Source organism: Seriola dumerili, unplaced genomic scaffold (assembly GCF_002260705.1).
Source record: "Seriola dumerili isolate Sdu_G_001 unplaced genomic scaffold, Sdu_1.0 BDQW01000017.1, whole genome shotgun sequence".
Taxonomy (NCBI): Eukaryota; Metazoa; Chordata; class Actinopteri; order Carangiformes; family Carangidae; genus Seriola; species Seriola dumerili.
The window spans coordinates 1,700,771-1,723,059 of record NW_019174272.1 but is presented as its reverse complement, the minus strand read 5'-3'; the positions used below and the strand labels follow the sequence as shown (position 1 = coordinate 1,723,059).

Below are 22,289 nucleotides of genomic sequence, written 5' to 3'. Positions count from 1 at the left end.
TGTTTAAGGTCAGGAGCAGTGAATGAATTAAGACATCCTTCATTTTTCCTTCCTTTTCATCTCTTCTTCAAAACTTGCATTAACCTATTCACCTCTGATATCCCCTAATGTTTCTCTTTCTTTTATTGAATCACCTTTCTCCCCACTGCTGCCCTCATCCGCCCACCTTTCTATGGTTTCTTCACTTCCTTCGACCCTTTCTCTACATCAGGGGCCAAAGGGTGCATCTTAGAGCTCCTGCAAAATCAATCATAGGTCGAATTTTTCAGTCTGCCTCAAAGGCAGCTACCAGGCGAGGCTGTGGTTATGTGTGTACGTGGTAATACATAGCTGACTGGATACAGGCCAAAGCACGCTGAGGACAAGCTTTCATCTCTTTATTTATTCCCACTGATACAATGAATTTGTTCACGCAGCCGATCGGGCTCGGCGTCATCGCTGTGCATGTATTCACAGCAGAAACATGAGATCTTTCAGTGTTAATAAATGGTTCCATACTGATGCCGCCGTGGCCGGCGTGAGGGTTCACAGGGGAGTTGACAGATTTAAACAGGTTGACAGAAAAACGATGCACAACAAGAGCGACTGAGCAAGTTTGTTTCTAGAAGTGTTCGGAGTTGTACAGTGCCTGGGAAAAAAAAAAAAAAAAATGAGCGCATCTTTTATTCATGTTCAGTTGTCGAGGTGTCAAGAGTTTTGTCAAGCCTCTCATTGTTCCGTTAACCTTGTCCCTGTGAAACGTTCTGTCTCTGTCTCTTTGGTTAAACATTACTGCCAGGCCACGGGAGGGGAGGGGAGGGGAGTGGGGGATGGAGAGAGGGAGGGAAGGATAGAGAGGAAGAGGTTCCCTTCATCCTTCCATCATTAAACAAACATGGCCTCTTACCAAAAAGAGGGCAAGAAGAAAGCAGAGCACAGGCAAGACAGAAAAGGCACAGAAAGAGAGAGAGAGATAGAGGAGGAGACTCAGGATGAAAATGATGAAGAAGGGAGATGGAAATGGAGGAGAGGGATGGTAAGGAGTAGGGGTTGTTTGGGGGGGTGGGGGGGGGGCAGAGTACCTTTGTGCAAAGCCGAAAGGTGTGCAGTCCATCATCTTCAGACAGGCAGACAGGGCTGTCTGGGGAGTTTATTTTTACCTCAATGTAAGAGGAGTGTGGATCGGCTACAGCAGGCTGGTAGCACCTTTCAGCGGGGGTTCTGGGACAGCTGCTGTCCTGGTGTGACCATCTTTCACGCCTGACAATACATAATCATCAACATGTATAAGACAAACACACACAGACACATGGAGCTCCAGGTCAAAGCTTCTGCTGCATCATGCTTCAACTTTAGTTTTCTGTGTCTGCATCACAGCTATATCGATGAATCAATTTGTCGATTAACATTGAATAGATCTGCAACTATTTTCATAATTAACTAATCTTGTAATTCATTTTGAAAGCATAAACACCAAATATGCATGAGTTCCAGCTACACACGTTTCATAATAAACTGTCTATCTGTTGTATCTTTTGGAGTTTTGGTCACCATCAGCTTTGAGAAATTATTTATTGGGAAAGATTTTGCTAACACACTGGATGTCCCATAATACCCCAGTACACCAACTTCTAATTAGGCATTTATTTTCTAGTATGGGTAAATACATACAGTGCATCTCAGGGATATAAATTAAATTAATTGCCTTCTTTGCTCAATCCATGGGAAACCTGTCATTATTCATAGCCCTTGTACAGTGACTCTCTGCTGTTACACTGGACTTCTCTCTAAATCTAGGGTGCCATTTGTGGAGTCAGTGTGATCTGCTATCGATCTCCTGTGGATCAGTGTTTATCTTGTAGTTATAGACCAGCAGATCATCAGCCCCCCTTCCTCTCTAAGTTGCTGTTAGAACCAGCACAGACACTCTGGGAGGAGAATTGATTAACAAATCAAGCCTGTAATTAATTCTCACTGCGATCAAAGCCATGGGAGGAAGTCTGTGGAGAGCCCGCGGCACGAGGGTGAGGTGTTTCACAGTGTAGTCCCACCAAGCATCACCACGCTGTTTGTTCTTCAAACAGGTGGGTTTTAGATGAAGCATAACATTGACTGAATTTCAGATGTCTTAAAAGGTTGCCCTGCCTGTTGTTTGGCATTCGGGAGACGATTAGTGTTCCTAAGCTGCTGTGCGTCTTTTCCCGTTTCTGGAGAGATTTGTAACAGACTGTGACGCCCTCACACATCACTGCACATCACTGCGTCCTGGAGCTGCTTGGCAATTTGTATCCATGCGTAGGTTCCTTCATCTTTTATTTTTAGGTAATCCTGGGAGAAACTCTCTTTTAAGAATGGATTTATCTTAAATATGGAGTAGGAAGTATGATTGTCTAAGGTTTTAAAGCAGTTGATTTCTGGCCCTGAAGTTGGACAGAGATGACCAGGAAACATTCATGAGAAAGTCTTCATACTCAAAAAAGTTCAAACTGGGGGCTACGTGAGGTGAATGTGGGAATTTCATGCTTAATTTTTGTCTGCTTGTAAAACCAAGACTGCTTACCATTGTAGATGGTTTCCTCCCCTTTTCTTATATTTTTTAATCTGTTTTTCACTAACAGAACATCTGCTGTTGACAGTCTGGATCTTAATGAATACACTAACCCACTTCCTCCCACTGTCTTCTTTATTTTTCTGTGCAGGTTAGCTCTGTATGTTTACGAGTACCTGCTGCATGTAGGAGCACAGAAGTCAGCACAGACCTTTCTCTCAGAGGTAAGTCATGCTGTATCTGTTTGTGTGTCAGAGGGAGCACAGGCCTTGTACTCTCTGTGTACAGTCAGAGGGGTGGTCTGACCCTCATGCAATATGTCCACTAAGTGTAGCAGCTAATTGAATTAGCCTGGCCTTACAGTGCTGAGCCAACAGGTTAGTAGCAGCAAACAGGGCTTCTTAACATTGCATTTAGTGGGAGTGGAGCAGGAGCACAGGGAGAGTTACAACACTCAGTCTGGAGCTGACGTCTGTCCATCTCCTTCAATAGCATTTTTGTCTTTTCTTCTTTATTCTTCTTCTTTCTCTCTTTGCGCTCTTTCCACTCTCTTCTTGATCTTTCTCTCCAATCCTCTCCTCTGAGATGCGGGCTTGTCTTCACTTTAATTCTGCAGAGGTAAAAAGGTGACGGGGTGAAAATGAGGTCAGTTGATTCTGCAGCCTCGCCTTAAATGACGATAAATTACAATGTAGAAGACAGTGGCTTGAGGCTTGTTGTACATCGGCCAGAGGAAGAGGAGAACAAAGAGAGGGGGGGATGGAAAAGGTTACATCATCAGCTGGCACCAATTCTCATCACTCTGACTTAGTGTGTCTTTGTGCACATGCGCACACACACACACACACACATACACCTCTCTGTCTCTCTGACACCCTTTCCTCTCTGCCACACTACTTGCTCTCTCTCTTCCGCAGATGTGAGAGATGAAAAGGATAGGCGGTGTCATGTTCAAGTGTGGGAACGCATTAGCTAAGAGTGCAACAAGTATAAACAGAGCCGCTTGTATACAATACACATTCACACATATGCACGCACACACGCACACAGGGTAAGCATTACACCGTAATGTAGCTCTTGCTGGAATAGTGGGGTGGAGCAAAAACATGGCTTTAAAGGCCTGTTATCCACTTTTTATCATCCACATCTGTTTACAGTGTATCCTCAGGCTCAGGAAGCGAGAGCCCAGAAAGACGAGTCACGAATCAGACCTGGAGACCTAAACGTAAATACCAAAAGACACAGACAAACAGCTCAGAAGAGCAGGCAACAAGAAACTGTCAAACTTAACTGATGGCTCAAACAGTAATAACAAAAATACACTTAAACCTTGACAGAATACACGAGGAGGCACAAGGACGACAAGGCAAAATAAAAAGGTAAAAATATATCCATGGGTAGAAAGAAAACGCTGTATTAAAGTAAAGCTAATAGTAAATCTCAGGCCTCTGTGTAATGAGAGCGACCCCCCACCCCCCACCCCCCCAGCAACACACAGCCTACATCTGCCAATAATCATGCTGAAGGGATCTCACTGTAGCATAGTGTAGGTAAATGAATGAACCTCCCAGCAGTGCAGACCACAAGAAGACAGGATATGCGGGCGCAGTCTGTTTTTTTTTTTTTTTTTTGACGCTTTCCAGATGAAGGGGGGATAAAAGAGCACGCTCAAAAGTGTCCTGACCTGAACTGTCTGCAATCGTGTTTGGACTGAGCTGCAGCCAATTAAATGTGAGAAACGATGGGATGTCATGCCCATTCCGCATCTTTTGTACCACTTGAGCAATGATGAGGGAGGAAAATCCATCTTTGTCACGGTGTGTATGAAAATTGCTGGCTGCCTATAATGTTAACTGATATGTCCTCACTAGAACTGTTAACTCAGAGTGAAAGCATGTGGGATAAACAAAAAGAGGCAGTTCCCCCCTACCAAAAAAAAAAAAGAAAAAAAAGAAAAAGAAACTTCAAAGCAAGACATTCCTTCTAAAAGTCACTGTGTCTGATCTGCAGCTGAGGTCAGGACAGTCTGATCGAAAGTGAAGTGATTCAGTTTTTCCTGTTATGTTAGCGCTTATTCACACTGCCAGTAGAGCAGGTGGTACAATAGTCTCGTTTCTTTTATACCCATATGAAACATTTCAGCGAGGGAAATTAAAAAGATGAACATGAGATCACTTGAAAACTCAGAGCGACAGAGATGATGTAAGTGTGTTTATAGAGAGGAGCGGCAGACTAAACAATACCATCATAGTCTGATAGTAGCAGTCAGACTGCTGCCCACAGCTGCTGGTCGGACTGTGACATCGTGTGCAAACATAAATCATCCCTACTGTGGGTGATGTCAGCACTCGTGTTAGCCACTGACCTTGACCAAGGTGTTAAGCCGTCAGAGCGCTTCAACCCAAGTGCTTGTCAGATGGTCGAACAGTGTCTGAACTCAGCAGTTACTGCTGCTGCACGTCCAGATGTTTCCCTTTTAATACTACAAGAGAAAAGACTTTTAGTATGACTAACTATGGTTTGGTCAGGGGTGTGAAATCCAATAAAGAGCAGGATAGAGGTGCTAGTGTAAACTCTTAAAACATCCAGGACAAAACTCTCACACACTGGATGTGTACTACTACACGCTGCAGTCCCACAAAATAATGTATAAATTGCTCCTATAGCCTTGGAAGTAACATTAAAGAAGATAAACACGCAACCTAATGTACTTGTATTTTTGGTTTTGGTTTTGTTTTGAAAGAGAGAGAAAGAAAGAAAGAAACCATCCGAACTCTTATATACAAAATATGATTGACTGCGGCAATGACTGGACAGGTGAAAAAGATAGAAAGAAAATTAAGAAATACTCTAATAATAACTTTAAAGGGGGAAAAAAAGCAACAAAATATAGGAATACAGGATTGAAATGAGTTATAAGGAAGAACAGAAAGTAGGAAAGAATGAATGAAACACATAATGTGGGTGAGCAGCAGAGCGAAGGGTGTGTGGGTTGTACAAAGGTTTGACTGGGCTCCTCAGGCTGGTACATGTCTCTGACCTCACACTCCGAACACCTTCCTGACTCAGTGAACACACACACACACACACACACACACACACACACACATATGCACTTGCACTGATACATTTTCACGTACTTGAATAGATGGGCTTTCAGGCACACACTTATCCACTTATATGAATCCATGGCATGAGAATCATAATATAATTACATAAAGGCATGTGTTATAGGAATTCCCTTGCAACCTCTTCAATCTTGTGAAGCAGGTAATTCAGATGTCGGGCATGTTTTAAAACTCAATATGTTTCTGAAGCTTCTCATTCTCTCTCGCTCTCTGTCTGTCTGTGTCTGTGTAGATCCGATGGGAGAAGAACATCACATTAGGAGAACCTCCGGGGTTCCTCCACTCATGGTGGTGGTGAGTGTCTTTGTGTTGTGTAATGATTCAGGTTACATGCTGTTTCTCATCTCTGACATTATTGAACAAAATGATGATCCTCACTCCTTCTCCTCCTGTTTTTATTTGTCATCATCTCATTAATTGTTCCCAACAGCTCTTTTTCAGTTTGCTGTTTACAAATTGTAACCCACTAAAACACCTAAAGTCATCTATTGCAATATTGATAATAGAATCACACTTATTGTCTTGATGCAGGATTACGCTGCCACTAAAATGGACTGTTAGTTTTATCTGTCAGGCTTCAGTGTTTCTCTTTTGTCATGATTCTCCTCTCTGACTGCCTTCTCTGTTTGTTGTAGTGTTTTCTGGGACCTGTACTGTGCAGCTCCAGAGAGAAGAGACACATGTGAACACTCCAGTGAGGCCAAGGCCTTTCATGACTATGTGAGTTTTCCCTGAAGTAGCTTTCCTTGCTCTTTCTGAAACTATGGCACTTCTCTGAAAGATTCAGTAACATATGGAAACCCAAAGTGTTCAATATTAGATTAGCGGATAAGAAATTATGAAATAAATAATAAACATATATAACACATATAACATATATAACCATGAAGCTGTCAACTGCATTTCATCTGCTTCTTTTCACAGTAAAAGATTGTGTCACGATATACCGGTATTGACGATAATCGTGATATTTTGTGATATTTAAAAAATGATATATTGATGTAGATGTATTTTTAATGATATTCATATGATAATATTGTGATGGCAAATGTTAGGCATTGTGGATCTTTTGTTAATCAGTTCAACTGGTTGCATTTCCATTAAGTGTAATTGTTCATTTTAAATGCTTTTGCAGTTATGCTGCAGTTATGGTTACAGGCTCACTCCACCTCTCTACACTCATATTTGTGTCTCATTCATTTGCCAAAAAAGAGACAAAATACAGTAAACAAACTTAAAGATGAATTTGACGGATAGCATTATTATTATTATTATTATTATTTCATGTTTTTTATAGATTTTGTGATATCGTCATCATGAATTCTTTTGGCCACAATAATTGTGTAGTGAAAATCTGATATTGTGACAGCCCTAAGTGCATTTCATTTTTGTGTTTTGCTCTGATGTGAATGCACAGACAGCCATATTACATAGTGTAACTCTGTTAGACGCTCAGACATAAAAACTATTTGATGACAAGTGCCAAGGACGAGTCATTGGGAAAATATCACTGTAAAATGTAAAAACACAGACTTTAGAAAAGGTACAGGTATAGTAAAAACTGTAGAAGGGCAAAAAATAATACCTCAAATAATCTGATAAACTAGAAAAAAGCAAGATGAAATAACATTTCACAATACTGAATTAAAAAATTATATAAAATCAATGAATTATATTTAATTTATAATAAATGATAAATTATAATTGATTATAATTATAATTATGTTTTACATTTTTCTGTATATATTCATACAATTTTTTATTTATTTAATATTGAGCGCTTTGGGTCTCCATAGTGTTAAGGTCAGCTGAGATCAAAGATGAAGAAACATGTACAAACTGGTGACTGTCTTCCAAAAAATACCACAATGACAGTAAGACCAGTTGTCATCAAAACAATGTGTAAATACAACACCTCGCTCCAGTGTCTGTCTACTTCCGACTTCCTTGTGGTTTGTTTGCATTATACAGTTTTGAAGAATTACCAGACGGTGCAAAGAGCAATATAAATGTCAACATTTACAGAGAGTGGCTTGCTGTTTCTCTTTTTGTCATTACAATAGTAAATAACAATGATTTCGAGATGACATCAAAAGAACATGTGCACAATTTTGGTGCGCAATTAGACCATAAAGTTGTGATTTAGGATTCACCGACCGTCAACACTTTCTCACATTTAACCCCAGAACGCGTTGGTTACGATACGGCTACAACTTGTCTTTTTTACATCCTTGCAAACTGGTTTAATCCTTTATCTGAAGTGGTGTTTAATTGAATGCTTGTTGTGACATTCAAGGTGTGTGATTAAGTGCCTGCTTCTTGTATTCGACCAGAGAACAGCAGCTCTAAAATGCTGCACGTGCGCACACACACATATCTGGCTAAAGTATTGTGAGCGCATTACACTGTAGAGCAGACTGGGCAAGCACACAGTCGCCTGTGTGGTAGAAACATGGTTTATTGTTGTGTTTTCTCAGTGTGCCTCCACTTTACTGCTGTAATTCCTGCACATCAAGGCATGGGTTGATTCAGTCATGCACCATCCAGTAACCGGTAACAGTGAGCTGTGCCAGAGCACATGAAGTTTTAGATTAACTGGTGACTAAGAGACAGGAAGTGCAGCTCTCCTCGCGGGAAGTGGTGAGGTGGAGTTGGGAAGGCGGGGTTGGGTGGGTGCGTGGGTGGGTGGTGTCATTGGGGCGGGGGGGGGGGGGGGGGGGGGTTCCTCTCTCTCCTGCTTTTTATGTTGTTGTTTTGCCTCTGTAGCCTGAAGTCTGACTCATCAGATTTGTCTGCACTGTGGTTTATTGAGATGTATTGTTGGAAGAGCACAGGTCAGGGGTTTCTGCCTACCCCAGCAGGATTGTCCGTCCTCTCTCTCCCTCCCTGCGTTTCTCTCCCTCTTTCCTTTCGGCTTGCAATCCTGCAGAACTGTTGGGACTCTCTTCTCTTTTATCCTCCTGCCGTAGGTGTGTATGTGTGTGTGTGTGTGTGTGTGTGTGTGTGTGTGTGTGGTGGTGTGTGTGTGTGTGTGTGTGTGTGTGTGTGTGTGTGTGTGTGTGTGTGTGTGTGTGTGCGTGTGCGCGCATACGCAGGTGATGCTGCTGATGCTGGCGATGATGATCAGGGTGATGAATAGGCACTCCGAGGACGAGGCAGTTATATGGGATGATGTCATCCTGGCTCTGAGGAAGGGAGCTGGAGGGCAGCACGACCTCAGACCTGAGAGGCAGACAGAATGGAGAGGAGAAAGGTGGAGAAAAAACAAGGAAGTGTGGAGACGGATAGAAAGAGAGAGGAGGTCAAAAAGAGGGGCAGACACTTCTGTCTGATTGATTTGTCTCAAACACGGCTCAAAGCCAAAAAATAAATAAAACGCATTCACATTCGTCATTAAATGTAATTGTTCTTAAGGTGACAACAACAGTATCTTCTGCCTTCTTATCTTATCAGAATCATTTCAATTCAGAAATCATTCGGAATATATTTTAACATCATTAGCGGAGGCCACCAGCAACGTCTTATTCTTACACTTCCTGCAGGGATGTAATCAGAGAATTATAATTAAACCAATTGTAATTAGACCAAGGTCACTTTCAATCAACTGTTGCAACGCTGCACTGCTTCGTAGATCCAATCAGAGGTACTACCCACATATCTGCCACTCAATTAAAACAAAATGAGGGGACAACTGCGGTGGACTTGGTTGGAAAAAGTAGCACGCCTTAATTTGAGGCTGGTGCCTCTCTTTCAGTCTCCTGACTTTGAGACTGATGGAGATTTTAATCAGACATTTTGATGGTAATTATTTTCAGATAGCTAATTACTGAGTGAAGTCCTAATTAATGCTGGGGAGACGTAGGAGCTCATTCACATCATTGTGTCCCTTTTCCCTTTGATAATTGATGGGACTGTGACAAGGCTTTTGACTCGATTTGAACGATTATCCCAGTTTAAACTACCTGCTGTAGACACAGTTGGCTTTTAGCTGGGTTTTTCTCTTAAGTTTGTTTACATGTGCAAGATGTTTTGCATGAGGTTGTGTACTGTATATGTCCATCATATCACTAGACCTGAGAATGTTCTTCAAGGACATTAATACAGTAATCTAATGTTAAGGGGGAAAGAAAAGATGATGAACAAAGCGAGATGCAATGTTATTGATTTCCAACCTCAGACGGGGCTTTTCAGGCATCAGAAAGGCCATTTACAGTTCTGTTAAGTGCTTTGTAAATTGTGTTCTCGATACTAAATGAGCAGTTTCCATTTGCGAAAGGCCATGAAGTCATAAAAACAAGTTATTTTTAAATTCTGATGCTTGACCCGGAAATGGCCTTATTAGAGATGAAAATCAGTTGCTGTTGTGTTTCTGTCTTTGAGGAATAAGATGTCAAACCATGCAGATCATTCCAGGCTTTTCCTGACAGCATATGCATTGATATGCATTATATGTGTTTATAATACAAATATATATTGCAAGGTCTCAAGCTAAGTAATAAATGGAGAGAAATATGGTTTTGAACTGATTTCTGCTGGAAAGTGGTAGTTTCTGTTCTGCCTGCAAACTTTTTGTCCCAACTAATTTCTTTGATGTTTTTACAAAATATGAGCAGATGAAAGGGGCGCGAGAAAGACTCAAGCAGCATGAAACTGCTTGTAAAACCTGTGGAAACAATATTGAGCATATTAACAGCATTTCCTCAACTACATAATGACATTTAGACCCTTTTAAAATGTTTGCTGCACTGAAAAATGGTCCATTTAATTGAAATACAAATGTCTCCATATAAATTGTGTTAAGTGCATTGGTGCGTGATGTTCAGAATTCCCTCAGTGAATTATTCTTGTAAGTTCTGAAAGAGACAATTTGTGTAGAGCCAGAAAGGCAGACTGGTGCCAGAAGGGCTGACGAGTTTGAAAAATTTGGGGAGTTTTGGAGAAGTGATGAAAAACAAAAAAAACTCCACAGAGAGCGTTACCTGACTCCTGATTTCTGGAGATTATCGGCGTCCGACAGTTGTACTGGTTGTGCTGTGCGGCCTCCAGATAAGAATGTGCTTTTTAACTGAAGCAAGTCCTTGCTTCTAGTCCTTTTTGTTTTTGTATTTCATTTTAAGTCGATATTGTGACTGAAAATATGCTGTGAACTGAAATGTTGTAGGTGGTTGTGAAAGTATTTTGCAATAGCCTGAACCGTTACCATTGTCACACTGTGATCAGGCTTTTAGCCCCATGTGTCTGTCTCATCACTGTGTGAATGTGTGATGGATTCTTAAAGAGGAAAGCCCAACTGCTAGTAAGTGGGCCAGAAGACGAATAGACGAGTATTAAAGGGACAGGGCACATATGCAGAAAAGGCCAGGCATGCAGCCTCACTGGGAGACAGTCAAGGATGGACATTCATTTTGAAAAACTTCAGGAATTCAGACAGACAGACAGACAGACAGACAGCTGGCGAACATTTCTACCAATAAATATCCCAAAAAATTCAAAGAATGTGTGTGGCTGCTGCGTAATGCAAAAAAACCCCCCAAAAAACCAAAACAAATTCACCTTACCTGTAGTTGACCCCTTACAAAGACACACTAACAATTATTTTCATTATAGGTTAATCAATTCATTAAATGTCAGAAAAAAGTGAAAGGTACGGTGGCCAAGAAAGCTCAATGCTCTGCACCTTGAATGCAGTGGATGTGTTTGTTTGTATGTGTTTTCTTCCAGTAAGTGTTAGTTGCAGTGCACTGAGCTCTCACCGCCACAGAGGAAAAAGTGCAGAAAAATATTCAATTCACTTAAAACAAATAAAACAGCCAATCTTTTTGATCAACTTATCATTTCGGCTTGTGACATCTCACATGTCATGGCCACAGTGTGGACACACAACTTAAGAGCATTTCAAGCAGAGGGTGATATTTCCTTCTCAGGTTGTTTTATTTCTAGAGGGAAGAAGAATGAAAAGTGGCCAGAATTTCACAAGAAAAGAAAAGTTGTGTTGTATTTCAGCAGTATATATTTTTGTGTCTTATCCCTTTTAATGCTCTCATTAAACCCCTCAGATTTATCTGGGAACACCTCCCCAGGTTGGGAACCACCGTTTTAAGATTTTATTACAAAATTCTGTATATTGGTGAAACTGCAAATAAAAGCTTGTGTCAGTGGCCTCTGCTAGCTGCCTGCACAAAGCTAATTTACTTCAAATTAACAAAGAGATTGACAGATGGATGACCTGGAGAGTGAGCAGCAAACATCGAATGCACTGTAGATAGGCAGCAGCGTTACAGGCAAGTATTATAGCACAGGGAGTCTGGTATCATTGTGTGGCATCACTGTGGGAGATAGCAGGCACTCGGCAGTTAGAGGGGAAGAAGAGATCAAGAGGCAGTGCCAAGAGCAACCCCCTTTGATAAAAATGCTCCATCTGACGCTGCCAGATCTTACATTCATACTCTCTCACTCTTGCATGGAAATGTACCCACGCCGCTCAATTTAACAGCAGCACAAACATTCTGTCTTTATTAAGGATACACATATTTGTAGAAATGTAATAACACACAGGGCTGCTTTATTCATTTGCATCCTGATGCACTCTCAGTATTTAATATCTGTGGAAACACACATAGTGCACACATAATGTGCTGCGCTGTCTGTGTGAAGCTGAAGGACAGGAAGGTGTGGTGACCGTGGGGTTTAACTGAAAACGGTTCCTGTCTGCAATGAGAAACATGTAGTGTACACTGTACATGTGGACTGTTATACTGAACAGAAGGACACTCATTCATTAATTTGACCATTGACATGTTTTTTTGGGGGGGTTTTGTGGCCTTCTTTTAAACAAGCACAGTTTTACTCATATAATGTGGCTTTACCCCTGATTCAGTCTGGTTGGTTTTGTTTTTTTACTGATACCGATGTTCTGCAATCTTAATAACACAATAACACACAGCACTTGCCATGAAAGTTGCAATAGAAAATGCTGTAATGTTGAAATTGTTAATTATTAATGTTTCATTTCTTTCTAGCAGTGCAAGGATGGCAGTATGTGTCGACCTTTTCTTGCTTGAATTTCCACTTGTACCGAGGAAATAATAAAACGCAACGGGCAGATTGCCATGAAATTCACTGATCACGTTTATGCTCCCCAGAGAATACACCCTCTCCGTTTTGCTTTTCTGTTTTGTGTCCACTTTCTGCGCAAGATTATATACATAATTATCATCTAGTGATCTAACAGGTATAATTGTTGTTTTTTGTGTTTTCAGTCTCTTTCATACTAATTTGTCAAATTGAAAGAATTCTTACAATTTAGTTTTCTAATCACTAACCTTTTCTAAATATAGTAATCCCATTGAGAGCCACTCTTCAGAGTCCAGATCAGATAAAGTAAATATTCCACCTCAACAGTCCAACTTCATTTTCTTTCCCCTGAAGTTGTCTTCTCAGGCAGAGCTGCCTCCTAACAAGCTCTACCAATTCAAATCTCAGCAAAACTTTTCTAACCTGAGCTGAACCAGCTATAACTTGTTTTTCTACGCCTTTGTTACACATTGTTACAATTACCACCAGCTGCATTACTTCTTTTGAAGATAATTTCACCTCATACTGGAACAAATTATATACTGATTATTAGTTATTTCCTTACACTATTTCAGTTTTTTTCCCCCTCAGGCTTATGATATTTGAACATTACTTTTATTTGTCAGGAAATAATCCAAGACATGCTGCAAACTGCATCACATTTGTTCAGAAAAGCGTCTGCAAATTCAGCCATTCCCGACTGCAATAATTACAAAAAAAAAAAAGAAAAGAAAACTCTCTAAGATGCTGTTGGGGACTGATGTTTTATTATCTGATTATGGAGTAACATAAGACAAACCTGAGAAGGCATGATTCAGTGGCGTGAAATGGATTCTGACCAGTACCTGTGTGTGCATGCATATGAAGAGACAGCAAAACAGAGAGGACAGAAACAACCTAGAAACAGAGACTCTGTTGGCTCCAAGCGTTGTGGGTAACAAGCTGACTCCAACCAGTTGAGAACCAATGGGGGTTGGGGAGACCCCCAGTCTGTTTCCAGGGAAACAGAGCGCTCTCTCCTCCTCTCTCTCACTCTCTCTCTCTCGCTCCCTCCCTCCCTCTCCTTCTCTTTCTCTCTGTCTATGTCTCTCTCTCACACACTCCCATGTTCCTTCTTGGCTGTGTTGAGGAGGAGGGAGATGCGGAGGTGACTCACTGTAACATCATTGCCATGGCAATGAAGAGCAAGCTGAGTGAAGAGCGACTGAAGGGAGAAAAAGAACGGGAATTTCCATAGGTTTAGCAGAGATGGAAATGGCTGTCATGATATCCAACAGTTTGAAAAAAAAAAAAAACAAGGGAAATTTGCTGTGTTGAACAATAACTGTATGCTGGGCTGCTTATATTCTACTTCGCTGGCTTTCTCCAGAAAAACATTACAATCACTCGCTCCTTTTCTCCTATTTTCCCCTCCCCTTCTTTTCCCTCCTTACTCTCTACACCGCTTCCTACTCGCTCTTTCACATCAGCAGTTTTTTTTTTCTCTTCTTCATTCCCTCGGTCTATCTCTGTCCCCTGTTCTCTGTCTTTCTACATTCCTCTCTATGTCTCTTATCATCTTCCTTCCTCTCTCACTGGCCTGTTGCGCTCAGCCCTCTGGTCTCCGAGGAATGTGTTTTCCACTGTCCTGTTACGCTGAGTCATGTCACATGCGTGTTTGGACATGCCGAGGTGGAGTGTTTATGTGATGTTGACATATGCACGCCTTGCTGCTCTGCAGCGGGCAGGGGCAAAGAGGAAGGCATGAGTGCAGAGTGGAGGGGAGAGGTTAACTGAGGGCAGGGGAAGACAAGACAGTGTAAGAATGAGAACAAGCTCAAACAGAGCTGTAGGATGCGAGAGAGTAATTTCTGGTTTGACTGCAGTTATTATTATTGATTATGAAAATAAGGGGCTTAGTCAGGAGCATATGTTATTTGTCTATAGCAGTGTCTCTGTGCTTTCACACATGCAGCTTCACCCAGAAAACGGGTGTCAGAGTTGATATTATGGAAGCTTTTAATCACAAAACACTGGGATGGAATCAGTCTATCAAGTTAATCAGTTTTGCACATTGGACAATGTGTTCTTATACATCCAGTCTTCCCTGACCCATCTGAGTGGAAAGTTATAGAAACGCTGTTACGCTTTACACAGCGGCAACCTTACAGGTCACATGTGAAAGGGATTATAGTGACTGATCCAGAGATTGAACTGTAGAAGTGGCGGCAGGACTACGGAGGGAGACCAGGAGGGCAAAGCGAGAATGCTGACACAATCAGACCAGCAAGTTATCTCTTTGACCCCAACTAACCCTGATGTATTTTTGCTGTTGTAGACACCCATATCCTTATCTAATGCTGTCTCCTGTGTCTGGCCTTCTAGCACTAGCATGACTGCAAGATGAGACACCCAAAGTGACTTCTCATTAGTTCTTCCTGTGGCCTCTGGTTGATGAGTCTTTGTATCAACAATTCTGACAATTTTCTAACTCCAATCCATTCTTTAATCTCTGCAATTACAAAATACAAGCATTGGACCATTTGGTGTTAAAGATCGCAAAATCTGTGGATTTCAGGTTCTATTTTTACACACTATAGATGCAAGGATAGAAAATACCATGACATATTCTCCTCTTCATTTAAAGCCGTGGTTTTTAAATCTTCCTCTGTGTCTCTCTACCCTTCCCTCTCCTCTGTGTTCAGTCCATCTGCCTTATCTCCTCCAAGTGTCGTTGAACCAACTGAGATAGTGGTGGGAGAAGTGTGTCTCCAGGACCAAAGCGACTATCATTTTCAGCTCTGTATGTGTATCTGACAGTGCATCAGCCCGCGGCTTCACCTCACATATTATACAGCTCCTCGCAGCCTCAGAGATGTTTACAAGGGTCGATAATGACATCAGTGATAAAGGAAAGACGGCCAGCGCCCCCCTCCCCTCATTGTCACCCCCTGTGGAGCTGATATCACCCTACCTGTAATCACCCAGAGAGGCCAAGTAGATTAGTGTTGTGCTGCCACTTTACCTGGTAATCACCTGTAATGTTACACTAGGGAATGTGCTGGTGGGGATTTTGTTGCATGGGATAAAGGTGAAGCTGAAGGTGATAAAGATTGAAAAGATGTAGGAGGGTGAAAAAGGTGAACTTTGAGAGCAGGTTGAAATTGGTGACCTCTTCCTCCTCTACTTCTGTCTAAGTCAGATACTATTGATTTTGTTAATGCAATATCCTGTGTCTTATTTCCATTGTTTTAACACCATTGTAATGTCTGAATTGTTTGACCATGTCTTGCTCTATCTTACCTCTTTTTGGTAATGTCATCACCTTCTCTCATTAGTTTTACAATGCATCACTTTTGCTACATTTACGCCTGGCATCCACAATGCCCCGGAGTTTTCGAGCCCCTAAAACTTTTGGAAACGCTTCCTCTTAGTTGGAAAAGTCCAGGGTTGCATTTTAGTCTGGACGTATAGAAACGGAAACTTTTGGAAACAATGACGCAGACCTCCACGATAGCCTCCTGATTGGGTCTTTTCAATGTACCTTTCCCTGATTTGTCATAGTCGTATCACATGACCCATTTTTGCAAGAAAACAATGACTCCCAGTCAATGTTTTCCACCGCCATGACCACCTTATACTGTGTTATTTTCACAGTTCCTCCTTGTCGTCAGCCTAAGCAAAGAAATCTCTGGTCTCACCTTTTTGCTATTGCTATAGTAACCAGCACAGGCTTGCCCAGTGTACATGAATGGTCATGTGATAGGCATTTTCAGGTTGTTAGAATGGATGGAGATTATTTCTAATATGCAGCTAAAACGCTCATCTGGACTGAGATCGTTTTCATTTAAAAAATGCTGATTTAAAATGAAAACGTATTTGTGTGCTCATAGTCTCAGAACTCAGCAAATAAAATGATAGTACTAATTTTTGTTTTTCTTATTGTAAACAAATCCAATGAAAAGACCAAACCCAATAATACCTCAGTCTCTCAATACTTTCTGACTTGACCTGCCTCTGGCCATCAGACCCAAACCCACTGGTTTCTACTGACAACAAAAACCTTGTGGATCACAAATGTATACTTTCATTTTGTATAAAGGCTCAGTAATTACCTAAAACACCTGGGCAGTGTAGTTTTTTAGGAAACGTTACTCAGGCAAGATTAATAGTACATTTGTTGGGGACTATTTTCAGATGTGGATGTATACACATTTAACAAACTAATTGAGTATTTATGGTAGAAGGGAAGTGTTTGTAGGATTGCCCCATAATAAACAGCACCCATGCTCTCAAGGTCTGTGGTACAGAGGAATTAACTAACTAATCTTAATCAGACTACACAAACTGTATAGGAGCCATTTCCTAGATGTATTTCACCAGTTTGTTCATGGGATGTCAACTATGTGCTGTGGTCTATTTACTGGGTAGGAACTTTGTGTCAGGTGTAGCTACATGAAAACACAATTGTGAGGTATGAGTGAAAACATTGGCTTTATGGAGAAAGTTATGCACTACTGTAATGTATTGTTATATGAACATCTTAACAGCCCCTTAGCCATTTTAAGTTTAGGCTTGGCAGTTACACAGATAGTATTTGCAGGGTGGATTAGTTAATTGTTTGTTTTGGTCTTAGCATGTTATTTGTTGGTAATATATATATATAATGTATGAAATATATTCACCAAACTTAGACTATAACTTGGAGAGTACAGTATTTAAATTAACAAAAGGAACTGCCAGAACTACAAAAACAAACCCAGGCTGGATGAAACTGGAATATCAGCCAAAACAACCTGGGTTTGTCCCATTGTTAGCCTAACAGACAAACACATGGTTATACTCATACAATGTTTTTTTTTTTTCTTGGCAGCTTGAACGCAGCCAGATTTTGTTGCTAAACAGCAGAGGTCTGGAATGAGGTACAGAGAGAGAACACTTTTTTCCACCCATTTATGTGTTTTACTGGTGTAGCATATGGCATGTTTTGGTGAAGAAGGGAGCTTTGAATGCCAGAGGGCGATTTTAAGCCCATCTCCCTTGAAATTGAAAAGTGAGTCTGGCTCAGGATTGGACGGTGGAGCTTGTTGATCTGTCTCTGGCCGCCACAGGAGACTGTGAATAATACATGGTCAAAGGCAGAGCACACCCATTCTCATCTCTGTGCTGTTAGAACACACTTCTTCTCTGTTTCTGTCTGTCTTAATTTCTTCTTACTTAAAACCCTTAGTTATAGATATATTGTAGTTGTGCCTTTGACAGTGACTGACAGACTACAAAGTTATAGTCTGTGCATATATACCAATGTAGAAATCAGTCTTCTTATTGTGTTTCCGCTCTCATATTTTTATGTGAATGTGTGTTTTGCTTGTGCGTGTGTGTGCGTTTGTGCGAGCGTGTGTGCGTGTATGCGAGCGTGTTGTGTGTGTGTGTGTCATGCAGACTGCTACCATCTCTTCTTTCCACCCCCACCCCCTTGTTCGGGAAGTGGACTAATGGCATTTGAGAGGATGGAGGGAGCTGGAAAGAGGGAGAGGGAGGAGGAACGGAGTTCCTTCCTGTGTGGTGTGTCATTTGTAGATCCTGTTGTACAGCGGGTGGCCTTGAGACTCAGTGGTAACCCTTCCAAACCCCACCACTTCCCCCCACCCAACGGCTCTTTGCAGACAGTCAGCATACAGAAGGGGTTTACAAACTTGCATCTCAAGCTGTAATTGTTACGTTTCTGTATACGTAGTCTCTTACTGCTCTGTCTGTCTGTCATGTTTCCCTGCAGCTGAACAGCTAAAGAAATATGTAAACCCTAACCCACTGGCCATAGTTCTACCGTGAACTTAAATCTTCAAACTTAAACATTTGATTGATTAATTAATTAGTAGATCAACATTCTGTTGTCATCTTCTCAGTTTTGAGGATTGTCTGCTTTTCTTTCTTTCATATCATAGTAAACTAAATACCTTTTGGTTTTGGACTGTTGGTCAGACAAAAGAAGAAATCTGAAGAAATCACTTTGGGCTTTAGGAAACTGTGACAAGCATTTTTAACTATTTTTTGACAGTTTTTAGCAGAAACAATTAATAGACAAAAAGAAAAAAATAAATGGCATTTTATTGACTGAAAATAATGGTTAGTTTCAGCTCTATTTAATATTTTGACAGTTAAGTACTTCTTAAGGATAAGGCTGGTATAATACTGTATATTTGTCTTAGCAAATCCTACTAAATAACCAGAACCAATAATGCATTAGTCCGTCTCCAAACACTTTCAGACTTAGACCTTATCCTTTCTGTGGCGTTCAATCTCAAGCCCATTCATTCCTTCTAAATACAAGTCATTGAATAGTGTTCACAATAGTAAAGTTTCATTTCTTAAAAAGGCTAATTTCCTGAAACATCTGGGTTTTCTAAAAAAAAAGAGTACTCAAGCAGGAGTTCATAGTGCATCTGTTGGGGACTGTTTTCAGCCTGCAGATGAATACACATTTGGTTCTATTTACTGCAGCAGGACAGTGTATGTTGGATTGACTGAAAATAAATTACATTGCCCATGTTCATTGTAATGAAGGAACATGTCACCAAGTGCAACAACGTGGCTCATTCATGTGTATCTAATAAGTTTTTGGTTCGCAGTGGAAGAATAAGTTACATCAGGCATTTGATACACAGTCGACGTTTGTTTGTAGGAACAATTCAATGTTGTTTTTATTCTGTTCTCATAAGATTTGTTGACAATAAGAAAAATATAGAATATTGCCATCCCTATCTTGATTTGTGTGAGAAACAAAGTGTGCCTGTGAGAGAGGAGGAGAGGTGGTGGAGGAAGCAGACAGTGACCGATGCAGGTTGAGACAGAGAGAGAGAGAAAGAGAGAGAGAAAGAGAGAGATAAACAGACAGCGAGAGAAGGAGGAGATAGACACAGACAGCCTTTTGAGATTCCACTCACGCATCTCTGAGGGTCTCTCAGTCTCTGAAGTATTGAATGAAAATGACTCCCCACCTTCTCACACAAACACACACAGAGTATGCATGCATTGCGCACACACATTAGTGAGCAGCACAATCGGTAAACATATAGGAACAAAAGAGTTTGCGACTTATCTCATTAAGTATTACTGAGCCCTTTAGCCTGATGGGATTAGTGTAGTGTGAATGTAGTATGTAGAAAGTCTGATTAGGTTGCTAAGTAGTGAACTGTAATGTAATTGCACTACATTTAAATGTCTACTGCTCCTTCAGCAGTTTTTGTACTTTTTACAGTGGAGCACAGCCGGTTTTTATTACTTAACATAAAATGTTTTGTATGTGTTTGTTTTTTTTTTTTTTTGTTCATAATCAGTCAGCTCTCCTTGCAGCACTCATTCCACAGTCGTGCAAAGAACGCTTGATAAGATAAAGCATGTGTTGTATTGTATATCAGTAAAGTGCGTCATTTCATTTGGAGAAATTGTACTCATTGTCTGTAGCACTGTGATGGCAGAAGGGTGGAAAGGAGTCTTTTTACCTTTTTTTTAAATCCTGGATTTCAGAATCTTCTTTTACACATCTCATTTTACCCTCTTTTAACCCCTGTTTTGTTTTTATGGCAGTGTACTTTAGAGCACATTGAGTGATGTTGTAGTGTGTTGCACTGTATGTCTTCTTGTGTATGTCTAGTATACTGTAGCGTTCTCCTGGAGGGTGGTGGTTTGAATAATTTATGCAACAAATGAGTTTACCAGGAGATGCCCGTGTTCATCTGAGGACGTGCAGTGGCCGTTCCACTGCCTCAGGTTTCATCACAAACATCTTTTGGTTCCAAAGCCAGTAAGTACAGATGTAGGAATCATAGTATACATCGCGACACAAAGAGCAAATCATTCAACAAGTGAGTGACTCGTGGAATCAAAAGGCTTAACGTAATGGTGTTGCTGAAAGGACAGACGGATGAATTAAATGTCTTGTTTTCCGATCAGGTCTTTTCTGGGATCTCGGTAAAGACAGCAGAGATGGAGAAGAACACAGAGAATGAAGGTAGAGGGAGCAAAACTCTGAAATGAAACAGACAAAGAGAAAAGAGTTGAGCGGGCATAAAGAGAGAGGTCAGAGGATTTGGAGGGGATTGGATGGGATTCATTACTCTCAATGGTGTATTTTATTAGATGTAATACAGTACAACAACAACTTTGTTTACCAGTTGAGAAATGATGAATAATTTGTGAGATAATCTGGTTCTTACAATTTGTTCTCAACTCCATCGGGTCAAGCACAATGCATATTAGCTGAACTCAACCAGTAATGTGCCAAGTCTCACTACACAAGTCATTGTTGACAGTTTCATTCACACCATGCATGACGTGCAGTACACTATGATACAATGTGCTAATGTGTAAAGCCAGTAGCTCAGTATCTCGTTGTTCCTCTCCCCCCGCCTTGTCAGAAAAGTGTAAACACTGGTCTGTGAGAAGTGTAAATGATAGACTCATTAACAGTGTGTAACACTGTGTGCTGTTCATGTTTACAAAGGTTAAGTGCTGGAATATGTTGAGCTTGGCTGTGAATCAGTATTTAAACAGAACTGGCTAACAGGAATTTACAGAGTCAAATTCAGAGTACATTAACTTCCTGGTCACTACACTGTTGTGGCTAATATGAGCTAATTGCACCACATTGATGCAGTTACATTGCATCAGGTGAAGCTCTGCAATCTCACTGTTAACACAATTATCAGCAACCAGGATTGACTGCGTAGTTGCTGAATGGGGATGGTACAGTAAAGGAATGAGTACATCAGCATGTTTAGTTTAACTGTTATCAACAGTCCGAGTAAGTCGTTACCAATGGAATAAACATAAAATGTTGTTCAAGTCATTCTCTATAACCATCCACAAGCCAGCTGATAAAGGTAATTAGTGTAACTGGGAGAGTCGTGAGTATTTTCTTGAATACTGAATTAACAGTCTGTAGAGATACCATGTCTTATGAGTATAAAAATCTTTAAGTCTTATCGACTGTTTGCCCCTACCACTGTGGATGACCGCTCATATTGCTATCATTCCCATTAGTCCAATTGGTCTGACTATAGAGTCTTTTCTTTGTTCTTGAGTATAACACAGCTTTCAGGCCATGTGTGTTAATGTGTAGCTCAGCTGGAACAGTAATCTTTATTCTATTACAACATATATTCCTGTTTTAAGGCGATACCAATATTCTATTTTAGAGGTACAGAAATCAAATAATGAAATGTTCTACATAAGCATATAACATGGACAAAAAAGATTCAGAATCCCAGAAATTAGTTTTTTAAATAAATGTGACATTGATGTGTGTGACCCCAGACTTTCACAGTCTGGCTACTTTGAGTGGCCGTGGAGCAAAAGAAGAAGTTAAACAACGTAGTTTATAGGGAAATCTGTGTTTCGAGAACGTTGAGGTGGATGGATGGGTCGTTGGACTTTAAAATGGAAGATCACTCTACATTTCTTGTGTGAACCAACAGCCAGCATTGTTTCTGTTATCCATGACTGTGCGTTTATTATGATCATCAAGTCAACAAGGGTGCAGTACCCTTGCCAATGGTATGGTAATGAATAATCGGTCTAGG

At 40.8% G+C, this 22,289-nt stretch overlaps 1 protein-coding gene across 2 annotated transcripts in view; it reads left to right on the top strand.

Annotated features, from left to right (window-relative positions):
* ssbp2 (single stranded DNA binding protein 2) overlaps nucleotides 1-22,289 on the top strand; it is a 52,018-nt gene that overhangs the window by 18,755 nt on the left and 10,974 nt on the right. The window contains exons 2-4 of one of the 2 annotated variants that reach the window (XM_022752200.1): nucleotides 2,679-2,751; nucleotides 5,888-5,949; nucleotides 6,291-6,375. In XM_022752200.1, the coding sequence (XP_022607921.1) occupies nucleotides 2,679-2,751; nucleotides 5,888-5,949; nucleotides 6,291-6,375 (220 nt within the window). Of the gene's footprint in view, nucleotides 1-2,678; nucleotides 2,752-4,264; nucleotides 4,345-5,887; nucleotides 5,950-6,290; nucleotides 6,376-22,289 lie in introns of those variants that run through there. The other variant, XM_022752209.1, reaches the window with a different exon arrangement.